Raw genomic sequence first — 23,884 nt, forward strand, 5'->3', positions numbered from 1 at the left:
GAGGATAGGGGTGCCTGGCGTGCTCTGGTCCATGGGGTCACGAAGAGTCGGACACGACTGAACGAATGAACAACAACATGCATGTACAATCATTACCTCATTCTAGTTTAATACGCATGCTTTGCTAAGTAAACCTTGATTCTTAGAAATCCGTTACATTTTGTTAGTGTGCATGCGTGTAGCCATTTTCACCATGTATCAACTTATGTTCTAGCTTATGAACTGCATCTTTGTGATTGACGTATTCGCTGTATTTCTTTCCCAGTGGGGAAGGCCTCTTTTGCCAAATCATCAGTTTCTTAAAGCAACAGGTTACCATAACTCTTCTATAGAAGCATATTCAAGGATTTATAGGGGTTCACATTATCACATTCATTATGGCCCTTTGGGCCACTGCCACAAAATGACCATGTTGAGAGACTAATTCTCTATTAGTTTGTCTCATCTCTTTTATAAGCCATCCATAGTTCATAGCATTTGTGGCAGTGAATTCCATTAATTAATGGCTTGTTATGTGGAGCTTTCTTTTGTAATGAGCCAGAGTTGTTTAGATATTTATTATATCTGTCAGATACTTTTCACACAGAGTGACCCAAGGCATGTTACATTTAAAAAAATAACCAAAATCAATCAAAATCTAAAAACACAGCAAAACAGATTATTATTATCTAGTGTATTTATATCCCAAATTGGGATTCAATATCAACTTCTGAATTTGCCCCTCCAAGGAGTGGAGCCATTGTAAAATAGTGCCCCCAAATCCCACCCCAGCCCAGCAGCCCAGAAGGATACCATAGTCAATGGTATCAAGATCTGCTGAGAGGCCCAACAGTGTCAGTCTGCATTTCTTAGTACCAAAGTATTGATCTGATGTGTAGAGATGTTTCCTATTCTGATTAATTCAATAAGGTTCTGGAAGCTTTTCTGTGTGAAAGAAAAAAGCAGAAGGTTTGTGATGTTTGCGTTATACCTTCAGAGAAGCAGAATACAGCTGGCTTAAACTGGGTCTGTTATCTCTTTCAGTCAAGGTCATGCTGACTATAATAAGCCAGAAGGAGCCTGGGTTTCACTTTATCTTTCTATCTCTCTTCTGGTGTGGTGTTCTGTATATAGTGTTAAGCTTTAGTCTTATTATAAGTTATTGTAAGTTTAAGTTCAGTCTGCTGCAACTGGATTTCTTATGGACAGTGGCAATCCTGAATGTATTGGATTTGTGACCATTATGCTCATTTGCCTTCAGTAGCAGTAAAGCTTTGCTGGGTGAAATATTAATTGCCTCTGGTCTATTTTTTATTTTTTTTGAAAACCTGCAGTGTTTTTAAAGTTTTTGCTCTGCTCATTATACATTGGAGTTCTGCTCTGGATCACTATGAGTATGACAGGTGATGCTCCCAGAATGTTTTGTTTTTTTTTTTTTTTTGCTGCTCTGGTGGGTTCCTGAGGTTGAGCAGAGTGCTTGCTGTTAATGAGCGAAGGAGTAGCTGCGCCAGAATGCTGGAGGACAGCCCCAAACAGAGGGGGGGGGGTCATATGGACCACTTGGCCCGGGCCTCTGATTCCAAAGGGCGCCTCAGTCAGCATATTCACAATTGCTCACCATTATTTAAATGTAAATACTTAAAATAATCCTTTTCCCTATGTACCAGTATTTTTAAAAAGCACTATTGTATATCTATATTTTCCATTTTGTCTTTATATGCAGATACGGTTCAAGCCTTGAAATAAAATTATTTGTCAGCATAACTTTTGTGAAAATTTATATACTGTACTTATTTATAAGACTTCGGAGATCCCCAGGGTAAAAAAAGGGGGGCACATTATCTACCTGGCCCGGACCTCTGCCTGGCTCTGCAAGGGCCTGTCAGAGGACAAGGAGGACCTGGAGAGTCTCCATGCCTGGGCAGTGTGGTGGAGTGGAATCCAGCTGTGGTGATTTATGAGTCGGGTGAGCTGTAGCTCACCAACAGGCACATATTCCCACACTGTCCAGTTCCTGGCATAGATCACCCACCAAAGTGACCAAAGCAGTCTCTGTTCTATAGCCAGACTTAAAGCCAGATTGAAATGGATCTAGATAATCCGTCTCATCCAGGAAACCCTGTAGCTGACACCTTGCCAAAGAATGGAAGATTGGAGACTGGTTGAAGATACCATGGGATTCAGGGAGGGTTTTAAAAAAATAAATAAAATAAAATAAATCTCACCACTGCTTCTTTTAGGAAGCTCTTCCTAGGACTGAAGCTCAGTATATTGGCCTTCATCCAGCCCATCACTGCATCCAGGCACTGGTCCAGGACTCGCACAGCCTCATCTGATTAAGATGTAATGGAGAAGAGCTGAGTGGTCAGTACCAGCATACTGATGACATCCTGCCCAAAGCTCCTAATGATTGTTCCCATCAGCTTCATATAGATGTTAAAAAACATTGATTATAAAATGGTGCCCTGGTGTACACCATAGCATATGCACCATAGAGCCAATTAACACACCCACCCCCACCCCATCTTACTCTCTGGACTCAACACTGCAAATAGGATCAGAAGCCCTGCAGTACAGTGCTTCCAATGCCCATCTCACAGAGTTGGCCCAGGAGGGTTTTGTTGTTGTTGTTGTTCAGTCGTGTCCGACTCTTCATGACCCCATGGACCAGAGCACGCCAGGCACCCCTATCTTCCACTGCCTCCCCCAGTTTGGCCAAACTCATGCCAGTCGCTTTGAGAACACTGTCCAACCATCTCATCCTCTGTCGTCCCCTTCTCCTTGTGCCCTCCATCTTTCCCAACATCAGGGTCTTTTCCAGGGAGTCTTCTCTTCTCATGAGGTGGCCAAAGTACTGGAGCCTCAACTTCAGGATCTGCCCTTCCAGTGAGCACTCAGGGCTGATTTCTAAAGGATGGCTAAGTTTGATCTTTTTGCAGTCCATGGGAGGTCCAGGAGGGTACCATGGTTAAAAGTATCAATAGCCACAGAAAGATCAAAAACAGTCCTATCCCCTCTGCCCTGCTCTCCATGAGGCACCCAGGAGAGCACTACTGTCCCACTACTAGGCCTGCACATAGACTGCAAAGGATCTAGATCGGGGATGGGAAACTGGATTGTTCAGTGGTCTGGATCTTTACCTCCTTCACCCCCATGGGCCATCTGAAAGGTAGGCAAGGTCGTCTAACTGTCAGTCATCTGATGTCGTAGTCCTCTGCCCTCTGCTTTCCTTTGCCTGAGTTTGAAATCAAACTGCACAGGGCTTTGCCAGCTCTGATAGTCAGCAGCAGTGGGTATGTTGAAGTCTAGCAGGCTTGCCAGCTGTCTGACTTCTGCGGTTGGCCAGCTGCCAGGATTTGAGAAATTATATGCCCCAGGGGAAACTGCTTGCTTCTGCATCTCTATAGGCCTATTTTCCCCCACAGAATGGTCCCCAAAACAGAAATGAGTTTCCCAGGGAAATGTTCAGAACACAGCAGAATTCTGCGAACCATGGTTTGCTAAGGGTGCTGGGAATTGTAGCAAATCACAGTCCCCGGGGTTCTTGGTGGGGAGGCAAGGGAAATGTGTTTTAAAATTGCTTCAGGTGAACGCAGCCCCAGTTCATAGCTGTCAACTTTTCCCTTTTTTAAAGGGAAATTCCCTTATTCCGAATAGGATTCCTCGCAAGAAAGGGAAAAGTTGACAGCTATGCCCCAGTTTAATTGGTCTGAGTAAAGCGGAACCAAGCAGGTGTCTCCTGTCCTGAAGTTTTTTTCAAGCCCAGAATTTGCTTGTTAGCTTTCCGTAGATAAGGAATTAAGTACTAAGGCGGGGGCAAGGAGAACGCAGGATAAGTGGGCATGGTGGCGGGCTTTTGGCCTCAAGGATACAGAAAGGAAGACCAAAAGGCGGGGAAATAACTTTCGGGCGGAAGATACAACGGCAAGAAAAACGGGCGGCGGCCCGCGGGGAGGGAACAGGCGTGGGATAGTCAAAGCTGCGTATAGCACGGATGAAAGGGGCTAATTGGCCTGACCTGAAAACACATCTAATGCCTGTTTAACGACGAGGGAAGGCAGAGACCAGACTCAGAATTTGGAATATACTGTGTTTAAAGCGACTACAAGCTGCGTGAGGACTATAAACTTGCAGATACTGTATATTGAAACGTGTATCGGGCATTGGAAGAAATTCATGTTGAGAAAGTTATTCGCTGGGCAAGAGAAAGTCGTCATGTTTCCCTTTCCCTCCCCGCCTGACGACTGGGAAGCGCCGGAGTTCCTGGGCTTCTTTCTCTCCCGCCCCTATGGCTCTATAGAACTCTGCTGGCGCGTCCCTAGCAACCGTTTTGCGCGGGATTTTCTTCTTCTTCTTTGTCTCCGAGCGCTGGGGCTGGCTCCGCCCCCCGCCTCGAAATTGGTTGGATTGCCCAGCTGCCCGTCGCCAGTTCTGCCGCGTCTCATTGGCTCTCGACTCTGCTCTCCGCCTACTCAGGTCGACCTCTGGAAACCCGCGGGCGGGCAGGAAGGCGGTTGCGTCTGAAGTCTGGCAGGAGTGAAGAGAAGTTGGGATGAGCGGGAAGGAAGGTGCTTCGGTTCAGCCCCGGAGCACGTCTTCAGCCCCAGGGACCAGCTCCGGTACATAGGGTTAAATATAAAGGGTACCTCTGAACATGTGCAGAGGGCGCTTCCTTCTTGGTTGGGTAAACTTAGTTCTCCCCTGCTTCCAAATAGTAGACTCTGGAAACCTCCGATTGTTATCAGTCAATGACTACATTGCCAAGCAATGTGGGTTGGTTTGGGTGCCCCTCCCCATCACGTGATGGGGGTTATTTGCTGTCAGATTAGTAGAATATTGCTGTGATTTCAACCACTTTTCGCCACTGCTAATAGCGGCCTCTACCATTGCCCATCAGCTCTTGGCCTGTTGCTCATTCTTGGTTGGCTCTCCACTAGAGAAATAAATTGCCAATTTGGGTGGCAGACCCAGTGTCTTTATCCTGTGCTTGGCTGCTGGTTGCCGAAATGCAGGTTTTGTTTTCCAACTTTAATTGCTGTTAAACATTTTATGGCATCTTTCTGCTGGCTTCTGTCTAGTTCTTTCCCCTGTTTCAGTGCTTCAGGTCTGATCCATCCTTTCCCCATTCCTCTTCATCCATGTCCTGCTGAGATGTCTTATGTTCACTGGCTATCTCTTTGCTGTCCAACTTCCCCATGCCCTCCAACACCTGTTTTTGCCCTGCTGCCTCTTTACCAACATATCAGAATATTGTTCAGCCAAACTGAATGGTGTGTACAGCCTGAGATATTAATGTGCAACTTCTATTTCCCTCACAGAGGCTGGATTTTTTAGGTGGAAGTACTCCAGTCCATGCATGACCATGTCACCATCCAAAGAGGCCCTTGTGGGTTCTACAATAGCCTTGTCCCATCCTGGTGTCTGTGAAGAACTAAGCAAGTCATTTCCCTGGATAAACAAGAAAAGGAAGAGTGGGCTTTCCAGGCTCTGCAAGAAGAAAACATCTTTGTCAGGTGATTACTTGGCAGGTTGAGATGTATGAAAATGTATTTGTTAGTCAAAGACAGGGGTAATTTTCAACTCTTTAATCATGCGGACATGCTTGTGTTTCTCAAAAAGAACTTTGAGAAAGGAACACTAAGGGAATGGGATAGGAACTAAAGAGGGAGTTTATTGGCAAACTGGACAGAAACAGATCATAATTGTCTTTGAATTGTGAATGTTTTTGTAGGCATGCTACAATCTTTTGTAATATGCTGAGCCTCGCTGACTAGATGCTTGGCATTTTGCCATTATTGATCCATTCCCTCCCACCAATGGGATCTCTTCTTATAATGGTTGATATCCGGTACAGGTGCCCTGTGCTTTCTGAGACAGTATTCAGAGAATGAGTCATTTGTCTCTTTAGGTTAATTAATTAAAATACAATTGTCTTTGTAATCTTTTTCTCGTGCTTAGTTCTTCCCTGTAACTTTTTAAAAATAAATTATTGCCTGTAACTATGTTTCTTTTTAACAGTTGATACGTGGTTATCTTGAAATCTTCCATATATTTTAATGACAGATATTTGTGGAACTTCCCCCCCCCTTTCTTCTCAGAAAATGGATGGAGTTCCTTTTGCTTATCTTCGTTAGCTGCCCAGAACATCTGTGCTAGTAAATTTCACAACACTTGGACTCATTTGGAAAACAATTCCCTTTCTTGCTCGATATGCAGTACCTCTTCATGTTCTCTCTTAAACGCTCTGACTTTGGAAGAATCCATCCAGGCTCTGGCAACTGCTGTGCGCAACCCAAACAAAGCTGTTTTCACTGTGGATGTCAGAACAACTGAGGTAATAATTAGCTTTTGTAAAGTGTTACCTTACACACAATTGCACACTGTGAATGTGTATGTAGAGGACCTCTGGGTAAGAAAGCCTGTTGTAGTTGCACTATACATATATTGCAGTAATACATTTGCATCATAACGAGTGGTTTTGGATTGGGTCAGGCAGAGTGTGTGAGGGAAAAAAAATCAATCAAACTAAAGATATTTGTAATTTTAAAGTTCAGCACTAATATAATCATACTTTTCAGATGCAGAACCCCCCCTTCCTAAAGACTCATATGCACATGTACATTTGTTAGTATAAAAATATTCTCTTTTGTGGTGTGTAGAAAACTATGGTATAATAACTGTATAAAAATCATTAACAATGCTTGCACCCATTGCTATCAGTCTGATTCATGATGTGATCCCAAATATGTGAGCACAGGAAGCTGCCTTACACAGAGTCAAAGCATTGGTCCACCTAGCTCAGTATTTTCTTCATTGACTTGTACAAGAGTGCTTATCTTCACTTTGCACCAGCGTAGTGAGGAGTCTTGGCCCAGTGTAATAAAGTTTGGTGATTAAGCTGCCACTGTACAATTAAGTGGTCATAGGAATGGTAGTATGAGGATGCATGCAGAGATGTACATAACTTGAACTGGGGAGTTGCACTGCCTACAGTTTGCACAGGTGTATAGTTCTTTTTCTTCAGCACTGACTTTATGGTGAGGGTTTAATATCTTTCTTCCTGTTAAATCAGATGTCGGCCATTCATAAGGCAGATTGTTTGATCCCTGTAATGTCATAAATTTCTTCCTGGAACAGTTTTTCTTATTTTAAAAAGCTGATCATAGCTTTTTAAAACTTTAAAAATATTAACAATACTGCACCAGACTAGCATCCAAATGAATGAACATCCATGTTGTACTGTACAAATTAACTAAAAAAAAAATCAGACAGCTCAGCTGAAGCATAGGACAGAGGCAAGGCAGATTACTGAATCAATGTTGAATTTGCTAACTAGTTTGTTAAATGAGTAGCTAAGTTGGGGTGAAAGGAAGCTGGCTAATAGCTAAAGAATAGGGTTGGGCTGCTTTTGCTCTTTTTTAATATTGGTAAAGAGTGTCTACTCCACGTCTTATGTTGAAAATGCAATGGGATCTATATGGATAATTTTTCGCTTTGCTACTACATTGTTGTGTATGGTTGAAGTTGCAAACAACCCCTTTCACTGAGAGCAGCTGCAGCTGGCTATGTCTGTAAAACTGTAGACCAAAATGGGGCTGGATGTGGTTTGGTAATAACTGTATTTGGTATGCCACTTTTATTGTTAAGGGCCAATTAAGTAATTGTTCTTTTAACTAGAGATTGCTGCCTATATCCGAGAACCCATAATATTGTAGTTTGCTAGTTGTCTGTTCTTGGTATTTTAGCTTGAATCACTAAAGGCATGTTAGTAAACAAGGCTATGGTGCACTGTTAATGGGATATTTATACAATAAATTTATTTGAGCAGTACACAGATAAAGCTGAAAAGAAAACAATATCTCTTTTAGAGGGTAAATTGTGAAACAGTAATTAGCAGACGTTTGTCCTGGTCATATATTTTGGGCACGATCTGGAGAAAGTTACGGTTGCTCCACTCTGCGTTTTGAGTAAGCATGTTTAAGAATGCTTCTGTACAAAGTACCGGTAACTTGGATTAATGTAAACTTAAGAGCTCATTCCCCATTGAAATAGCATCAAATTCTACTTTTAACAGAAGAAGAAAAGCTGAGTTTACTTTTCTTGTTCCTCTGTTTTAGATTCTAGTTGCAAATGACAAAGCCTGCAAGCTTCTTGGTTACAGTACTCAGGAGGTGATTGGCCAGAAATTATCTCAGATGATTTCAAAATCCAATTGGGATATTATGGAAGCACTGAAGAAAGACCATGATGATGCTGAATATGAAGCAGTAGTTCCTGGAACTGTGGTATGTGAGAACAGAATATTTGTCATAGCAGCAATAGATAGATAGATAGATAGATAAAAGCTTTACAGTGGTGCCCCACTAGACGAATGCCTCGCTAGACGAAAAACTCGCTAGACGAAGGCATTCGTCTAGCGGAAGGCTGCCCCGCAAGACGAAAAAGTCTATGGGGCTGCCTCGCAAGATGAGGCTGCCTCGCAAGATGATTTATTTTTTTTGGCGCGAAAACCTCCACGCTCCATTGCCGCTTCGCTAGACGAAAAATTCGCTCTGCGAAAAAACTCGTAGAACGAATTATTTTCGTCTAGCGGGGGCACCACTGTATTCGCATAGCCAACAGCCATAGCAACAACAGACACGCAGTATACAAATAAAAACAACAATGGATAAAAAACGAACATATATTCATAGCAGCAATGTATATGCTACCATTTCTGAATTTTTACTACTACTCATACAGTCATACCTCTAGTTATGATAGCTGCAGGTTGCGTTCATCACGGGATATGAATGCGCCAAACCCGGAAGTACCGGAACAGGTTACTTCCGGGTTCGGCGGTTCGTGCATGCGCAGAAGCGCCGAATCACGCCACGCACATGCGCAGACGCGGCGCTTCAGGTTGTGCAGTGCTCATGTTGCGAACGGGGCTCCAGAACGGATCCTGTTCGCAACCAGAGGTATGACTGTATAGGCATTAATAGCCACAGAAGGGCCTGTAGGAAGCCAACATGTAAATATAAGGCTGCTCTTGCTCATATTTAATGAAGAGGTACTTAAAATTTTTTTGTTTACACACTTGCATATCCCATATAGTAAAGCTATTATATTTGCAAAATTCCACAAATAAAAACACAAAAGGTCTATATTGAAAGTCAGTCACTGAAAGTTAAAGTCACATGGCTGATCAAATTTTAAGCACTGCAGATTAGAAATTTAACACTGTCTTTTATCAATAGGTAGATGTTATTTCCCATAGCAATGAAAAGATCCCAGTTTCTGTATGGATGAGAAGAATGAAAACCCATTGCAGTCAGTACTGTGTGGTGGTTTTGGAGCCTGTGGAAAGACTTTCTGCCTCTGTTTTCTTCACAAGCAGAGTGAGTATCCAGTTAGCTTAAATTGCAGCAATAGCTACCAAGTACAGTTATGGGGTACTAGGAGTTACTGAAACAATTTTGGTTTTCATCACACACAAAACAATTTACCAGCCAATATTTGTCATTATATACCGGTATATATTTTAAATGCTCATCAGTTGTTTTGTGCTAGTGGTTTTATGTGACCCATTTCCTTTGAACAGCATTTTGCTTAAAATGGGTTGGTAAACTAGACCTGGCTGGTGTGCAGGATCCTTCCTTTCCCCACCTCCCTTGGGCTAACCTTTGACAGGTGGACAGTGTTGCCTGCCTTCTGATCATAAGTCATTATGGAATCAGGTACTACCGGTAACTTCAGAGAGGTCGCTTTGAAGTTCGTTTGCAGGTGTAAGTCTCTTTGCAGTTATGGTTTGAAATCAAACCACGCCTGCAAACAGAAAACTTCAATGAGGCTCTCTGCCACCACTAATCAGGTGATTGGTGGTTATTGTGAGTCCCTTTTGGAGGTGCTGAGAGTCCTCTATACTAGAGGATCTGTGATGAAGAACTCCCTAGTGAAGCTGTTCTCAGTGGGGTTTGAAGGCCAGTGAATCGAGTTGCTCAAGGAACAATTTGGAATAGGCTTAAAGATTAGTTTTCCATTTCTGTATAATGGAATATATAACCTGACGTCATATATGATGTCAGGTATGAGGCAATGGGCATGGTTTGGGGGAAATGCCCTTGTGGGTCAAATTAGGACCCCTGCCATGTCTCATTAGGCCCACAAGGCTGGAGGCTCCCTAAAAACAACATATTGGTGATTGGAATTGTTTAAATAAATGATTTAACCTTGCTGCTGTAATTTGAGATAGGTATGGAACTTTTGTTGATGTGAAGGGATTACTTGGCTTTGCGGGGCACTCAAGAAAGTAAATGATTGTATTTTTTTTAAAATGTACTTTAATAATTATTGTTTCTTATTGGAGCTTTTTGTAGGACAGAAAATCATCATTAAAATATTGTAAATAAAATAAATGCATCTAAATTACCTAGATTTCTGGGGGTTAAAAAAAACCACGAGGAAATTCATCATCCATCTTAAAGTGGCATTTCATTGAGGCCAAGTCTGCTGAATTAGTGGTGCTGAATTGTTTTACCCTCTTTGCATATATTTTGGCCATTTTACCTTAATTACTGTCAAGAACTAATATTTTAGAATGCAGCGTCCTCATGAACCTAATTCTTGTAACTCTCGCCTTAAGGGAGAGATTACTTCCTGTGACCTGCTTTTTGCTCATCTCTATGGTTATGCCTCATCGGAAGAAGTGGTTGGTCACTACATAACAGACATGATTCCATCTGTTCAAATTCCTATACCTGGCAAGAAAATACCAAAGGTACCGTGATGTAAATTATGCTTAGCTGTTCTTTTAAATGTTATTTGGGCAATTTGTTTCTTCTTAATTGCAAATACAGTGGTACCTCAGTTTAAGAACAGTTTATGAATGATTCGGTTTATGAACTCCGCAAAACCTTAAGTAGTGTCCCGGTTTGCAAACTTTACCTCGGTCTAAGAATGGAATCTGAATGGTGGAAGGGCACCGGCGGCAGGAGGCCTCATTTGGGAAAGCGCGCCTCGGTTTAAGAACAGACTTCTGGAATAGATTATGTTCGTAAACTGAAGTACCACTGTAGAAGGAAAAGGGCGAGGAGAGTATATTCTCACTTACAATAAGAATGCATAAAAAAGAACAATTCATGAAACGTATTTCAAACGTATAAATAGAAGCCATGTCCAAATAGGTACATGAGATTGTTGATTATAAGATATACATGCAAATATGAAGAGGGAGCAGTAAGCTCTTCAAACTGCTGAGTAATAGATGGTTTGTGTTTAGAGTTCCAGCCTTGAAATAATAGGTCTTTCTGTTATTGTAAGGGTTCACAAGATTTACTTTGTTGTCCATCTGTTAGTCTCCACTTCACAAGATTTAAAGTTTTCTGCATAGACTGATTCTTGTGCATAATTCTCTAATAGTAATTTAAGGCCTTCAGTCAAAATTCATCTGACTGATTTCCTGGCCACTGTCACTGAGCTTTTAATTTGCTTAGATTTGCATTATGTTACAAGTCTTCTTTTCCTCCCCCCAGAATATCAAAATTCAGAGATCTGTTGGCCGAGCAAGAGAGGGGACAACATTTCCTCTCAGCCTGAAACTGGAGGTTAACTTACCTGTTGAAGACATCGTCCCTGTACCAGATAAGCCTGCACCAGAATCTGATGCTGAAATTTTAGAAGATGACACCAGCACCACCTCCCCTGTAGATTGTTCTTTCCGTGCTTCCATCTGGGTGTTCACCACCATCAGCGGACTAATCACTGTTCAAGCGGATGGTACAATTTATGGAATCAACAATACGTTTTCTCTAATGCTCTTTGGTTATGAGAAAAAGGAGCTGCTAGGGAAGGTATTGTTTTGTTGTTGCTTTTGTTTTCCTCTAGAGAAAGATCACTGTCAAGTCATAGGAATGCTACCACTTGGGAAGTGTATCCAGTCCACTGCTGATTGCTGATGAGTAGTTGGGTGGGGGGACGCCATTTGACAGTGGCATAATATAGAGGGGCGCATTGTAACTAAGTTGTCAGAAATCAGCTAAGATCTGCCAAAGCACTGGAGAAACTCACTTTCAAAGTTTCAGAAGCAAACTGTTGCACAACAATTGCATATTGGACAAAGATTATTCAGTCACATATTATTCTGGTATTTCTCAGTATGCAGTGAGGGGGAAAGGAAGGATTTCATCATATTTATTTTGTATTTCAGAACATCACATTCTTGATTCCTGGTTTTTATAAGTACATGGATAGAGTTGATAATTCCTCTTTGCAACTCCCACAATCTAGAGAAAGTTATGATGTGGACGCAGAAAATGTGAGCTCCTCTGGGGGCTTCAAAGGAACCGAGGTAGATGGCTGTGGTACGGTGGAAGGAAGCGAAGGTAAATTTACGGAGGTGGGAAACGCAACAAAAAGCTATGCCTTTTTATTTTAAATAGGCTCTGGAGTGGATCTGACATAATGAATGGAATGTCATGTTCACACTTTTCCTCTTGATACAAACTTTTTTTGTTCTCACTCCTTTCTGACATATCCATCTGCAAAAATAAAAGGATAACAACTTGAAATGGTTGTACCACAGAGTTCCCTGAAACATGGTTTAATTTATATGTCTCATGGCTCTTGATACTAGAAACTGTTCATCATTGGAGAATTGCCACACAACAATTCAAGGAAATAGGGTGTTAACCTTTGTTGTTTGGCTGGCTGATACATGCCCCCTGGAAGGGCTGTCCACAGTAAATAAGCAGTGTTTTGGTCCTTCCCTAAAACAAGTGCTCTTTTAGCCTTAGAATGGCCTGCTTGAGACTTCAAGAGCATAACTTTAGCTAACTCTGAGAGGTACTATTATTATAAATTATAAATTTTATATATATATATATATATATATATATATATATATATATCATAAAACAATATAAGTCAAATTCCAGATTGCAAAACAGTCCAACAACCAGTTCCTCTCAACCAGTATTGTAGGCCTGAGAAAACAAGTATATCTTGAGCTGACACCTAAAACTAACTAATTGTAAGGGATAGCTGACTCTCTAAGGAAATAATTCCACATTCTGGGTGCCATTACAGAAGGATTGCCTGAGGTGTTAAACTGTCAGTATGTAAATGTTACAAGACATACTTGCTAAATTTATAACATTTTAAGCACTTGCATCTCTTTTAACCTTTCATATCCAGCAGAAAAGACATTGTGGGGAGCCATTTAGCCATTAAAAATGTTTAACATGTGGAATGGCCCATAGTGTCTACCATTGCATGCCTTGCTGAAAACTTGCAGCATACCACAGTTTTCTTTCTTTGTTCCAGGCACTCGCCCACTCCTTGCTGGAGATGTGGCTTTGCTGCAAGAGCAACAGGATTTAGCAAGGAGTGATGGAGCAGAACTCTGTACCAGGAAGGAAACCCGGCCAAAGAGTGGGAGTAGCTTGTGTTCTGTTCTGTTATCCTCCCCAGAGGCAGCTGCAGCACTGAATGGGTAGGTTTTGACAGTCACAAAAGTGCACTAGGAACGCAGCTGGCTCTGATGTTTTATCAGGGAGTGGGAAACACTGGTGAAGATTCTGCTCTCGTTCAACATAACCTAACCAGCAGCTTGTTTTCTTTCACAGCAGGGGCTATACACCTTCCAGCGATGTGCTGGCCCGTGATGATGTGCTGCCTTCCGGGAGTCGATGTGATGGAGGCTGCGCTGAGACTATAAAACCTGCTAACTGTCAGCAGTACGAAGCATGTTCTCCCAAACGGTTTCATTCAGAACAGTGTGTGTTGAAAGGTAGCACTAAAGTGCGAGGCAGAAACCTTATCTGGTGCACATCTGAGGAAGAAGATGGGCCATCGGATATGCGTGATTCTGGTTCACATGAAATAACGAAGTGCCGATCTGCCACTACAATGAGTAGTGATGGAGTAGAGTTCCATACCCAGCTGGACAGAGCGGGTGGCCTGCCTTCTGTTGCGTCATCTCTCCCAGAGTCAGTCACACCAGTGAATGGGTAGGTTTTACTAGGACATGGCAAGTTTTGCCAGTTACAAAAGGATATTGGGCATCCAGCTGCCACTGATGTTCAGAACTGCACAGCTCCAGTGGGATCTCCTGATCTTACACCATGGGATAGGGAAGGGCAAGGAATGTAATTTAATAGAGAAGATGCTCCCTTGTTCATTATAACCCAACTAGTAACTTGTTTTCTTACACAGCAGGGACTGTGCGTTGGTCCATAATGAAGCACTGCCTTCTGAGAATTTACAGGATGGAGGCTGCCCTGAGACAGAGGCTGCAAAACTAAACGACTGCCAGCAGAACAAAATACATTCTCCTAAACGATTTCATTCTGAACCATGCATGTTGGAAGGTAGAACTAAACTGAGAGAGAAGAATCTTGCCAGGTGCACATCTGATCTAGTTCATAAAGAAGAAGATGACCCTTTGGAGATACACAGTTCTGGTTCACCACATGAAGTCATGAAGTGCCATTATGCTACTACGTCTTCAGAAAGAGAGAATTTTTTCATGGGTGATCAGACTTCTGTGACATGCTTCTTAGAAGAGGATTTAGGGCTTGGGGCAAGTGTGACTTGTGATGCTGTGCAGGTGTCCTGTGGGACTCCCACACTGGATGAGCCCATGTGTAGCAAACAAGTGTCGTGTTCCAAACACACTCACAGGATGATAGATGAGCTGCCAACAGTAAATCTGACAAGTAGTAGAAAGAGCTTAAGGTTTGAAAATACTGAACTAGAAAATTCAGCAAAGGATTCATCAGCCTTGTTACCTGATGAAAGGAGCAGCAGCCCTCCTGTTTCAGCAGGATCATCAATACCTTGTGATGTCTCTGCACTGGAAATTGTGGATAGTAAGAAGCCAAGTGATGAGGTTGATTCTGTTTGCTGTGGTTTGATGGACCTGACCTTGAGGATTAGTGGAGAGGTGAATTCAGACTTCTCTGCTGCCTCTAGACCAATAAAGCTTTCATTGTTAAGCAAGGAAGATCTTGAGCGGCCCATGGACCAGGAAATTAATACTTCTGTAAGTGATCAGATAGACTCCCTACTGTGTGACGGTTCTCCAATAGGCCATCGGAAGGGCTTACTCTCTAGCAAGCATTCAGAGTATGTGAACCTCGACTTCTCTACATGCTGTGCTTCAGAGGACAAAAGTGTTGCAGAGAGAATGGGGGAACATTTAGAAGGATGTTCACTGTTACAGTCCCAGGAAGATCTCATGCCGTTAATGCAGCAGAGCATGGCACAGTTAACATCAACTCCTGTGAAACAAGAAGCTGTACGGTCCTCAGCAATTACTTTGAACAGCGAGATCCTGGAAGGCAACTATTCGGGTAACTGCTACCACAGAGATGGTTCTCGACTTGGTATGTTTGAAGTAGACATTTTTGCTTCTTGCATTAGTATATTTAATTGGGCATAAGTGTGCATGGAAAGGTTACATGAAGCTGGTGTTCAGTGTGAGCGAAGCAGGCAAGGAATGATAAAATAAACCTGTTGACACATGGTTTAATGCATTGGTCATCCACGACCAGAATGCAAAAACACAGTAGCAGAGGAAAACATTAATTTGATTTTATTAACATTTTGAATTCAATCTGTACTTGATTGGCAGTGAAATTAGGAGAGAAGAACTTCTGGTGTGCCAAAATGTTTAGGCAGAGCTTGTCACCCTCTGCCTTAATTTTCATCAAGCAGCTTTATGGTTAACGTTTTACATTGCAAATGGGCTGGTCAGCTGTTGGGAGTGCTTGTCAGTTCTATAAAGGGAACAGCAGGCTGCCTAAAGGCCAAAGCCTTGGTGTTCCTACATGGGTTGCTTATGTGCTTATGATGTTGATCAACCTGCTGCTTAAGAAGGACTGGGTATTCTTCTGGAAAAGATCCAGTGATGAAACTCCATCTTCTACTATTTATTTATTTATTTAATTACTTGGTTCTTAATTTATCCCTTTTTGCTCATGTTTAAGAATTTACAAGTTTCATGTTTTTAAAAGCCTATCCAGTGAAAAACATTTGTGAATTTCTGATTCTCACTATCAGGGCAAGAGTTTAAATTATATATCTCACCATTTATTTAGGGTATTAGAGTGCCTTCTTGATGAGCTTTCTATTTTTGCAGGTATACTCTTTGAAGTGAAACGTGTGGAACTGCATGACCCTGCTGCCCTCTTCTGCATTTGGGTTATGAGAGACCACTTTCAGAGTCGGAAACAAGCAGCAGCAAAAACACAGTTCTTACTTTCCAGTTTGGCCAGTTCCTCCCCAAACCTAAGTGACGTCTCTGCACTTAGTTTGGCAGAAGTAAGTATATTGGATCTTCTGTCTGTTTTAAGCCCTGCCCCTGACTTTTGGGCATGAAATAAAAATAGTAGGCAAACCTGCTAACTTGGCTGGTTGGTATGTTTGTTTCTTTTTACACAAACAACCAGCTATATGAAGATAGGATGTGCAACACACTATAGGTCACATTCAACTAAAGAATTGCGCTAGTTTGCGCCAGCACATCAAAACCCTTTCTCTGTCAGCTTGGGGGATCAGGAGAACCCGGAGAGCCCTCAGAACACTGTACAGGGGGAGGAGAGAAGAGATAGCTCAGTCTGGCAAGCAGAAATGCTTGCAGTGGTGGAACAATTGCCTTGGTTTGATGTTGAATTTCATCTACCCTTAGTATCACAAGTCAGTTGCTTCTGACAGAAACTAACTTGACCTAGTTCAAAATCCCCAGATGGTCCACTCCCAATTCAGTGGTACCTCAGGTTACATATGCTTCAGGTTACATACGCTTCAGGTTAAGAACTCCGCTAACCCAGAAATAATGCTTCAGGTTAAGAACTTTGCTTCAGGATAAGAACAGAAATCGTGCTCTGGCGTCGCAGCGGCAGCGGGAGGTCTCATTAGCTAAAGTGGTGCTTCAGGTTAAGAACAGTTTCAGGTTAAGAACGGACCTCCAGAACGAATTAAGTTCTTAACCCGAGGTACTGCTGTACTGTGTAAACCTGCCTTCTCCCCACCATTGTCATGTTGGCCTTTTGCAAACTGCATTGCATTTTCAGAAGCATGCATGGGTGCCAGGTGTAATTTCACAAATTCAATTTTATTTAGAAAAAGGAGTAGTCAGCTTCATTTTGCTTTAGTTTCGTTTGTTTTAAAAAAATGAGTGCCAAGATTTATTGCTGGGGTAATGAAGGTTAAAAATGAAATATGATGAGAGTACTAGTTTGGATGCATCCCAAGAAATGGCAGGCAATGCCAATTCCTAAATCTGCTGCCCAAAAACATTTTGGCAGGTAGATGGAACTTTTGACTGGAAAATACAGTGGCCTAGTGACTGCTTCTGGCTAAAAGCTTCTATTATTTTTATTTAATTTATCAGTCTTCCTATGAAGCATCTCAAAATAATTTCTCCATAAAGAATAAAGACAGGAAAAAAAATCCACAATCAAATATAAAAAACGATTATAATAGTTGCACAAGGGATTTTGAGAGGATGGTAGGGTTGCCAACCTGCCAGTCATGTGATATCATAATTGCATGTGGCTGACCATTGGGCAACCCCATCCACCTGTCAAATTTGACCCATGAGACTGATCCTAATCAGGATCTGACCTGTGGAGCAGAAAGCATTCTTGATCTCTGCTTTATAGATACACCACAACCTATATTATATTATCCTTAGCTAGGGGAGGAAAAGAAATGCCCCCTAGCCCATTCAGAACACTCAGCCACCTTCCAGCAATTTGCCGGCTATTCTGGAGCAGTCTTCCTAACAATAAAAAGGTATGGGAAGCCTGACTGACAGGTTTGACCACGATTCATAGTGGTATTTGTACTTTAGTGATGATTGCTGGAATTGCCAAGTTGCTGGGACTAGTCACTGGCATGTTTGGCAGGATTGTACTGGGCATTTCATTGTGGGTTTTTTTTTTTTTTTTTAGTTTAAACAAATGTTAGCTAGTTCCCTCAGATTTTGTAGTGTCCATCTGTGTTTTCTGCAGTTGATCAAAGCAACCCCTGTGTTCGAGAATTCACGAAGAGCTGAAGAACTAGAAAGACTGAGGGCTTGCGAGGGAGACTATGGAAAGAAATATGACACACTTACACTCATTGGCAGAGGAGCGTTTGGATTTGTCTGGACAGCCAGGTGCAAAACGGATTGCAAGGAGGTGAAAGAGCAAAACTACTTATCAAATGTTAACAGAACTATTGATAATTCTTCTGATTTTTGGAATGCAGAGCTTATTAGTAGTTTCCAAAATCCTTCACATATCTAGATTTCAGGGTTCAGATATGAGCATACATAGTACTGTTTTATGTTCCAATCAAAGTGAGTTGCTTGGCATTGTTTTCTGCCAGTGATTCCTTCACCCCCGTGATTTGTGTATTATGCTCGTGCCCTGCTTGTGGCACCAACTTAAAGCATTTTGTTGGCTACCATGAGAACAGAATGCTAGACTAGATGGGCTCTTCTTCAGGTCTTGTTCACTGTGTTAAAAGAGTTTATGCTCTAGATAAATGGTTAACATTTGTTAAAGCTCTGTGTGGATGTGGTTTCTCACAGGTTCAGTATAAATACCCTTTCAGAAGGGTCAGTGGAACTAGCCTTTGCTGCAATTTTCAGTTGGTGTTTTTTCTCCTTGCTAGTAATGAATGTGTGTGAGCACACCAGAAAGTCCACCTTTTTACATGTACAAACCTCATATGCTAAGAACTGTGCCGAGTGCTTGCTCACAGGCAAGATGAATCGTGTTGGTGGGCACAAGAGACAGCTTTTTTGTTGATGGCCCCAGTAGTTATGGAATTCACCTCCTCTGTTGGCTAGCAAGCCCGATTTTATACCTTACTGTTGATATTTACTATTGTTGTACCGTGTATTGTGCATCTATGGACCACAATAAAGCTGTGTGTGGTTATGGAATTACCTCCAAAGTGATATTCATATGACCCTATCAGTACAGGCTATAAGTAGACACTTGAAAACTCATGTTTTGGGTTGCTTTCTTTTAGAGAATTTATATAACTGTATAAACTGAAAATTAGTCTTGGGTAATTTTGCATTGATATGTTGCTGGCTACAGTGAACTGGCAAGGCTTTTCAAGAGAAGACAGCTCCACTATGGACCCCCCCCCCCCAATCCAATAGGAATTGTTCTGTAAATGTACAATCTTTTAAGATTCACTGATTAGATGTTAATAGCAATTAAAGGTTTTATTTATTTAAAGTAGCTTACTCCCCAACTTTACCTACTTAGGATTTCTATTCATTTGCTTTGCTTTGTTCCCAGGCTGTAGTGAAGTTCATTTGGAAAGGGAAGGTACTGGACTACTGCTGGGTAGACGATCCTGAGCTGGGGAGAGTTACTCAAGAGATTATAATTCTGAGAAAGCTGCAGCACCCTAATATTATTAAGGTACAGTTCATCCAATATGCAAATGTATATCTAAATTCATATACAGTGGTACCTCGGGCTACAAACACCTTGAGTTACAAACACTTCGGGTTACAGACTCTGCTAACCCGGAAGTAGTACCTCGGGTTAAGAACTTTACCTCAGGATGAGAACAGAAATTGTGCGGTAGCGGTGTGGCAGCAGCGGGAGGCCCCATTAGCTAAAGTGGTACCTCAGGTTAAGAACGGATCTCCGGAACAAATTAAGTTCTTAACCTGAGATACCACTGTAGTGAATTCCTTGTATGATTAGATGTTGTGGCACAGATTCATTTTGTTTGGTGTTAGAAGATGAAAATATAGTTAGAAGACAGCTATTTGACAAATGTGGCTATTAATAGATATTATGTGGAAAGGTTTCCATACAGTAAGGCCCATGTGGCTTAAGTAGTTATCCTGTACAAGGAATCTAGTTAATGTTTCCATAGAAAACCTTGGAAGTTGAAATCCTCCTAAACTTCCATTGCTTATTCTTGATTTGCATTATCTTAATAGTCTTTGGATCAGTGGAATATACTTTAATTGTTCTATAATGTAAGCTTGACATAATCCTGAACTTAATAGATCATTTCCTATGCAAGGAGGGATGGGATAGGGTGTAAAGTTTGTGAAGTTGAAGCAGTACTCTTTATCACCAGGTGCTAGAAGTATTTGAGAACCAGCAGTTCTTCCAGCTGGTGATGGAGAGACATGGGTCAGGCCTGGATCTCTTCACATTCATTGATAACCAACCTAATTTGGATGAGCCTTTGGCAAGCTACATATTCAGACAGGTAAGACTTGGTTGAAGTGAAATCTGTAGAAAGATACATGAAAGAACTGGATCTGCAACTTGTTAGTTGATCGTACGGAAAGCTGTCTAGAAGAACATAGCTATGATGGTTGAGGGATCTGAAATGAGCTCACAGTAGGGGCAAAACACTGAGGACTCCCTATGTCAGAATCTCAGTTAGAATGCGGACCTCTGCAGCTGCTGTTTACTAAAAACAAAAAAAACAAAAAACCCTCATGCTATTGGTAATTGGTAATTTTATTTCAGAGAGACTTAGAAATGTATCTCATTCTCTTTCATATAGATCATCACATTATCAAAAGATTGTTGTAAGGATAAAATGAGGGAATGATGTAAGCTCCTCTGACCTCCTTGGAGGAAGGATGGGACTAAAAAACTGATAAATATTATGCCCAGTTACTAAAAAGAAAAGAAAAGAGGACAGCAAAGCTAACAAATGATTTTGTATATCCTCTTTTAAGTAGCTAAATGTCCTTTCAGAGGAAAAAGCCAAAATAATATTTCTACATTTAGTAAATATTATTGGCAACGATACCTATTTTGATCTCTGGTCTTTTCTGTGTGTTCATTAGCTGGTGTCTGCAGTAAACTATTTGCGCTGTAAGAACATCCTTCACAGAGATATCAAGGATGAGAACATTATAATTGCTGAAGATTTCACTATCAAGCTCATAGACTTTGGCTCAGCTGCTTACCTGGAGCCTAACAAGTTGTTCTATACCTTTTGTGGGACAATTGAGTACTGCTCACCAGAAGTGCTCTCGGGAAACCCGTATGTATGAGTTTGAAAGAAAACCTATAGACCTTGCCCAACAGTAGCTTGATTTGGTTGGGGGTAGGACTGTAAAACAAACTTAAAAACACTCTGTCTTTCTCTACTTTATTCTTATCTTCCTTGCTCTTTATTGCTGCAGTAGGAATCCCTGACCATTCACAGACATATCCACAACCACCATTTCTTAAACCATCTCTGTGGTGGGTAGGAGGGAGGGAGGGGAAATATATTGGCTGTTGGTAAGGAATCATTTTCAGTTTATTTTGCTGCCTGGATATCATGATAGATAATTGCGTTTTCTTTTAAGTAAATTCCCCTTTTGCTTGATGTGTGTGTGTGAACATTATTGACTTGAACTATGCATTCTTCTATAGGTACTTGGGACCAGAACTGGAGATGTGGTCACTTGGTATAACTCTTTATACCATAGTCTTTGGAGAAAATCCTTTTTGTGAGCTGGAAGAAACTATGGATGCTATACTAAGACCTCCTTACAAAGTGTCGGATGGTGTGTATTTCACTAATTATTAAAAGAGTTACAGACTGAAGGGAAGGGGAGGGGGATTTGGGCAAGTCAACTATATTTGGTTTCTGTGTGCATTTAATTTGACATGCCCCAAAAAAGTTACATGGGGTTTTCAGTTAGTGGGAATGGGACTATGGATCAAAGGAAATATTCCCTTGCTCTGTTTGGATGCTCTAGAGAGGGTAGGGAACTAGATTACTTTCATGCCTCCCTCCATCTCCAATCAAGCCTCCAGTGAGCTTGGAAATACAAGGCTGCAGGTTAGTTTGTGACTTTAGGCATCATCTTGGGGCATTGTCAGAGGTGATTACTATTGGCCCATCGTGTCCATATGGTTCAATCTATGATGATTGGTGTGACATGAATGTGACATGAACACCAGCCTAATTGTTGTTGGGCATGATATGTATATATATATATGGAGTAAGAATAACCATTTCCTGGCTGTAGCAGCTATCCATGTGTCGTAAAAGTTAATCCAAACTTCTGTATTGCTAGTTTCTTGTGTAGAAGAGAAGGTGTTCATCCTTTCTCCTGCCTCTCATCCCTTCTCAGTTCCAGATTCCCATCCTGAGGCTGGAAAAGCTGCCATGTGGGTTTTTTAATGCACATATGCATGTAATGTGCCATTCCACCCTCAGGCATGCCAGGAAGTTGGTGGCATTCAATAGCTATTGGGTTGTTCTCATGTGACTTGTCTATTAAATAATGAATGTCAGTGCTTAAAAACCACTTTTTTTGGGGGGGGGGGTGTTATTTCATGGAATAGTTCATAAGGCCTAGCTTTTGAACTAGAAATTCACCTCTCTATTTGTACTGGTCTGTTTTGCGCCGTCTAAGGTGTGTATTTGGCATGCTTGGCTCTATTTCAGTCATTTTCATAGCCAAGCAATTGTTATCCTGCAAGAAGAAAGGAAGGAAGGAAGGAAGAAGCTGCGGGAGGAATATGTACAAAACTTCTAAATTATGGGGAATGGATGCCAAAGATTATGCTCAGATTATCAAACTTGCATTGGCTGTACTTACCGTAATCTAAGTACAATTGACAGGCAAGATGAAGACCAGCATAAAAGCTTCTGGTGTTATTTCATCTCCTTGTTGTCCTCAGACCTGATGAATCTGCTGACTGGGCTCTTGCAGCCTTTTCCAGAGGATCGTACAACTCTAGAAGTGGTAGTGGAGGATCCTTGGGTGACACAACCCCTGAACCTTGCTAACTACTCATGGGAGGGAGTATATGTCTCTGCCAAGCCAGGTAGGAGACAAGGTTCTAAAAGCTATCTTCAAAACTTTTATTGAATTTCCAAACAAGAAAGGTCTACAATGAATTTTGTAAAGGAATGACTAGACTTGATAATTTGAAATAGATCTATATGGCTGCTGTGCAGTTCAAATCAGTGTATGCCTACTGGCAAGTACACTTTATTGTGTTACTACTCCTAGACAACTATAGTCAGGATTACAGTTTTATATTGCAAAGCTATATATTTCTATAAGAATAAACTTAGTTGGTCTCTAAGGTGCTACTGGAAGGAATTTTTTATTTTATTTTGTTTTGACTATGGCAGACCAACACGGCTACCTTCCTGTAACTGCAACTATATATTTCTGCACAGCTCTTTTGAGTTCAGTGGAACTTACTCCCAGGCATGTAATTTTGGGCCATTGTTCATGAAGTATTGCTACCAGTCCTGCCCATGTCCCTATTTGCCTGTCTATGTGAACTCACATAGACACATAGAACTCATGTGTACATATGGAGGTGCAGTACTGGTGATCTTTAATTTGGAGATTGTTGCATGCCACAATGGCTATTGCACTTGGAGGAATTAGTGGAAATGACTGTCCCACTTTGGGTTTTAACAAAAGAATATGCCAAAAAGATGGTTAGGGAGGATAGCTTGCATAAACCAATGTTTGCTTCCACCTGTTGTGTTTGCAAGTCCCATACTTATTGCACATTCACTTGTAAAGCCAAGTAGTTCTAGGGCATGTACAGAGTGCCAGCCGACCTGAGCAATTCAGTAATAGTATTTAATGTCTGTTGAACATTGACTTAGTGTTTATTAATAGTCAGTACATTTATATGTGTTGGGTTTTTTTTTACTCCTCAGAAAACAACCATTTCAAAATGAATTCCTCTGGCTGCAGCCATGGTAGCATCTGGGCAGTCCCAAGTCTGGAGAGTGAGCAGAGCCTTAGTGATGACACCAGTAATTATGAGCTGATGGATCCCCAGCTGACAGGAGTCACTGCTGCCTCAGGGCAAGAGCCATCTACCTCTGCAGCTCAAGGGCCATCTACCTCTGTACTTCCTTGAAGAATATTTCCTCACTCACCTGCAAGTCCTTACAAAAATGCCCC

General features: G+C 41.6%; 1 protein-coding gene across 1 annotated transcript; it reads left to right on the forward strand.

The window, feature by feature from the left end:
- The first annotated feature begins 4,459 nt into the window (after nucleotides 1-4,459).
- On the forward strand, nucleotides 4,460-23,884 carry PASK (PAS domain containing serine/threonine kinase). Its single transcript, XM_033150199.1, has 19 exons — nucleotides 4,460-4,598; nucleotides 5,298-5,492; nucleotides 6,078-6,313; nucleotides 8,097-8,264; nucleotides 9,219-9,359; nucleotides 10,604-10,738; nucleotides 11,493-11,810; nucleotides 12,167-12,341; nucleotides 13,282-13,450; nucleotides 13,584-13,967; nucleotides 14,173-15,344; nucleotides 16,100-16,281; nucleotides 17,976-18,143; nucleotides 19,263-19,388; nucleotides 20,065-20,199; nucleotides 20,792-20,991; nucleotides 21,369-21,502; nucleotides 22,629-22,775; nucleotides 23,635-23,884. The coding sequence occupies exons 1-19, from the start codon at nucleotides 4,532-4,534 to the stop codon at nucleotides 23,838-23,840; spliced, it is 4,458 nt and encodes a 1,485-aa protein (XP_033006090.1). The 5' UTR covers nucleotides 4,460-4,531; the 3' UTR covers nucleotides 23,841-23,884.

The sequence above is a fragment of the Lacerta agilis genome, chromosome 5 (genome assembly GCF_009819535.1).
Source record: "Lacerta agilis isolate rLacAgi1 chromosome 5, rLacAgi1.pri, whole genome shotgun sequence".
Classification (NCBI taxonomy): domain Eukaryota; kingdom Metazoa; phylum Chordata; class Lepidosauria; order Squamata; family Lacertidae; genus Lacerta; species Lacerta agilis.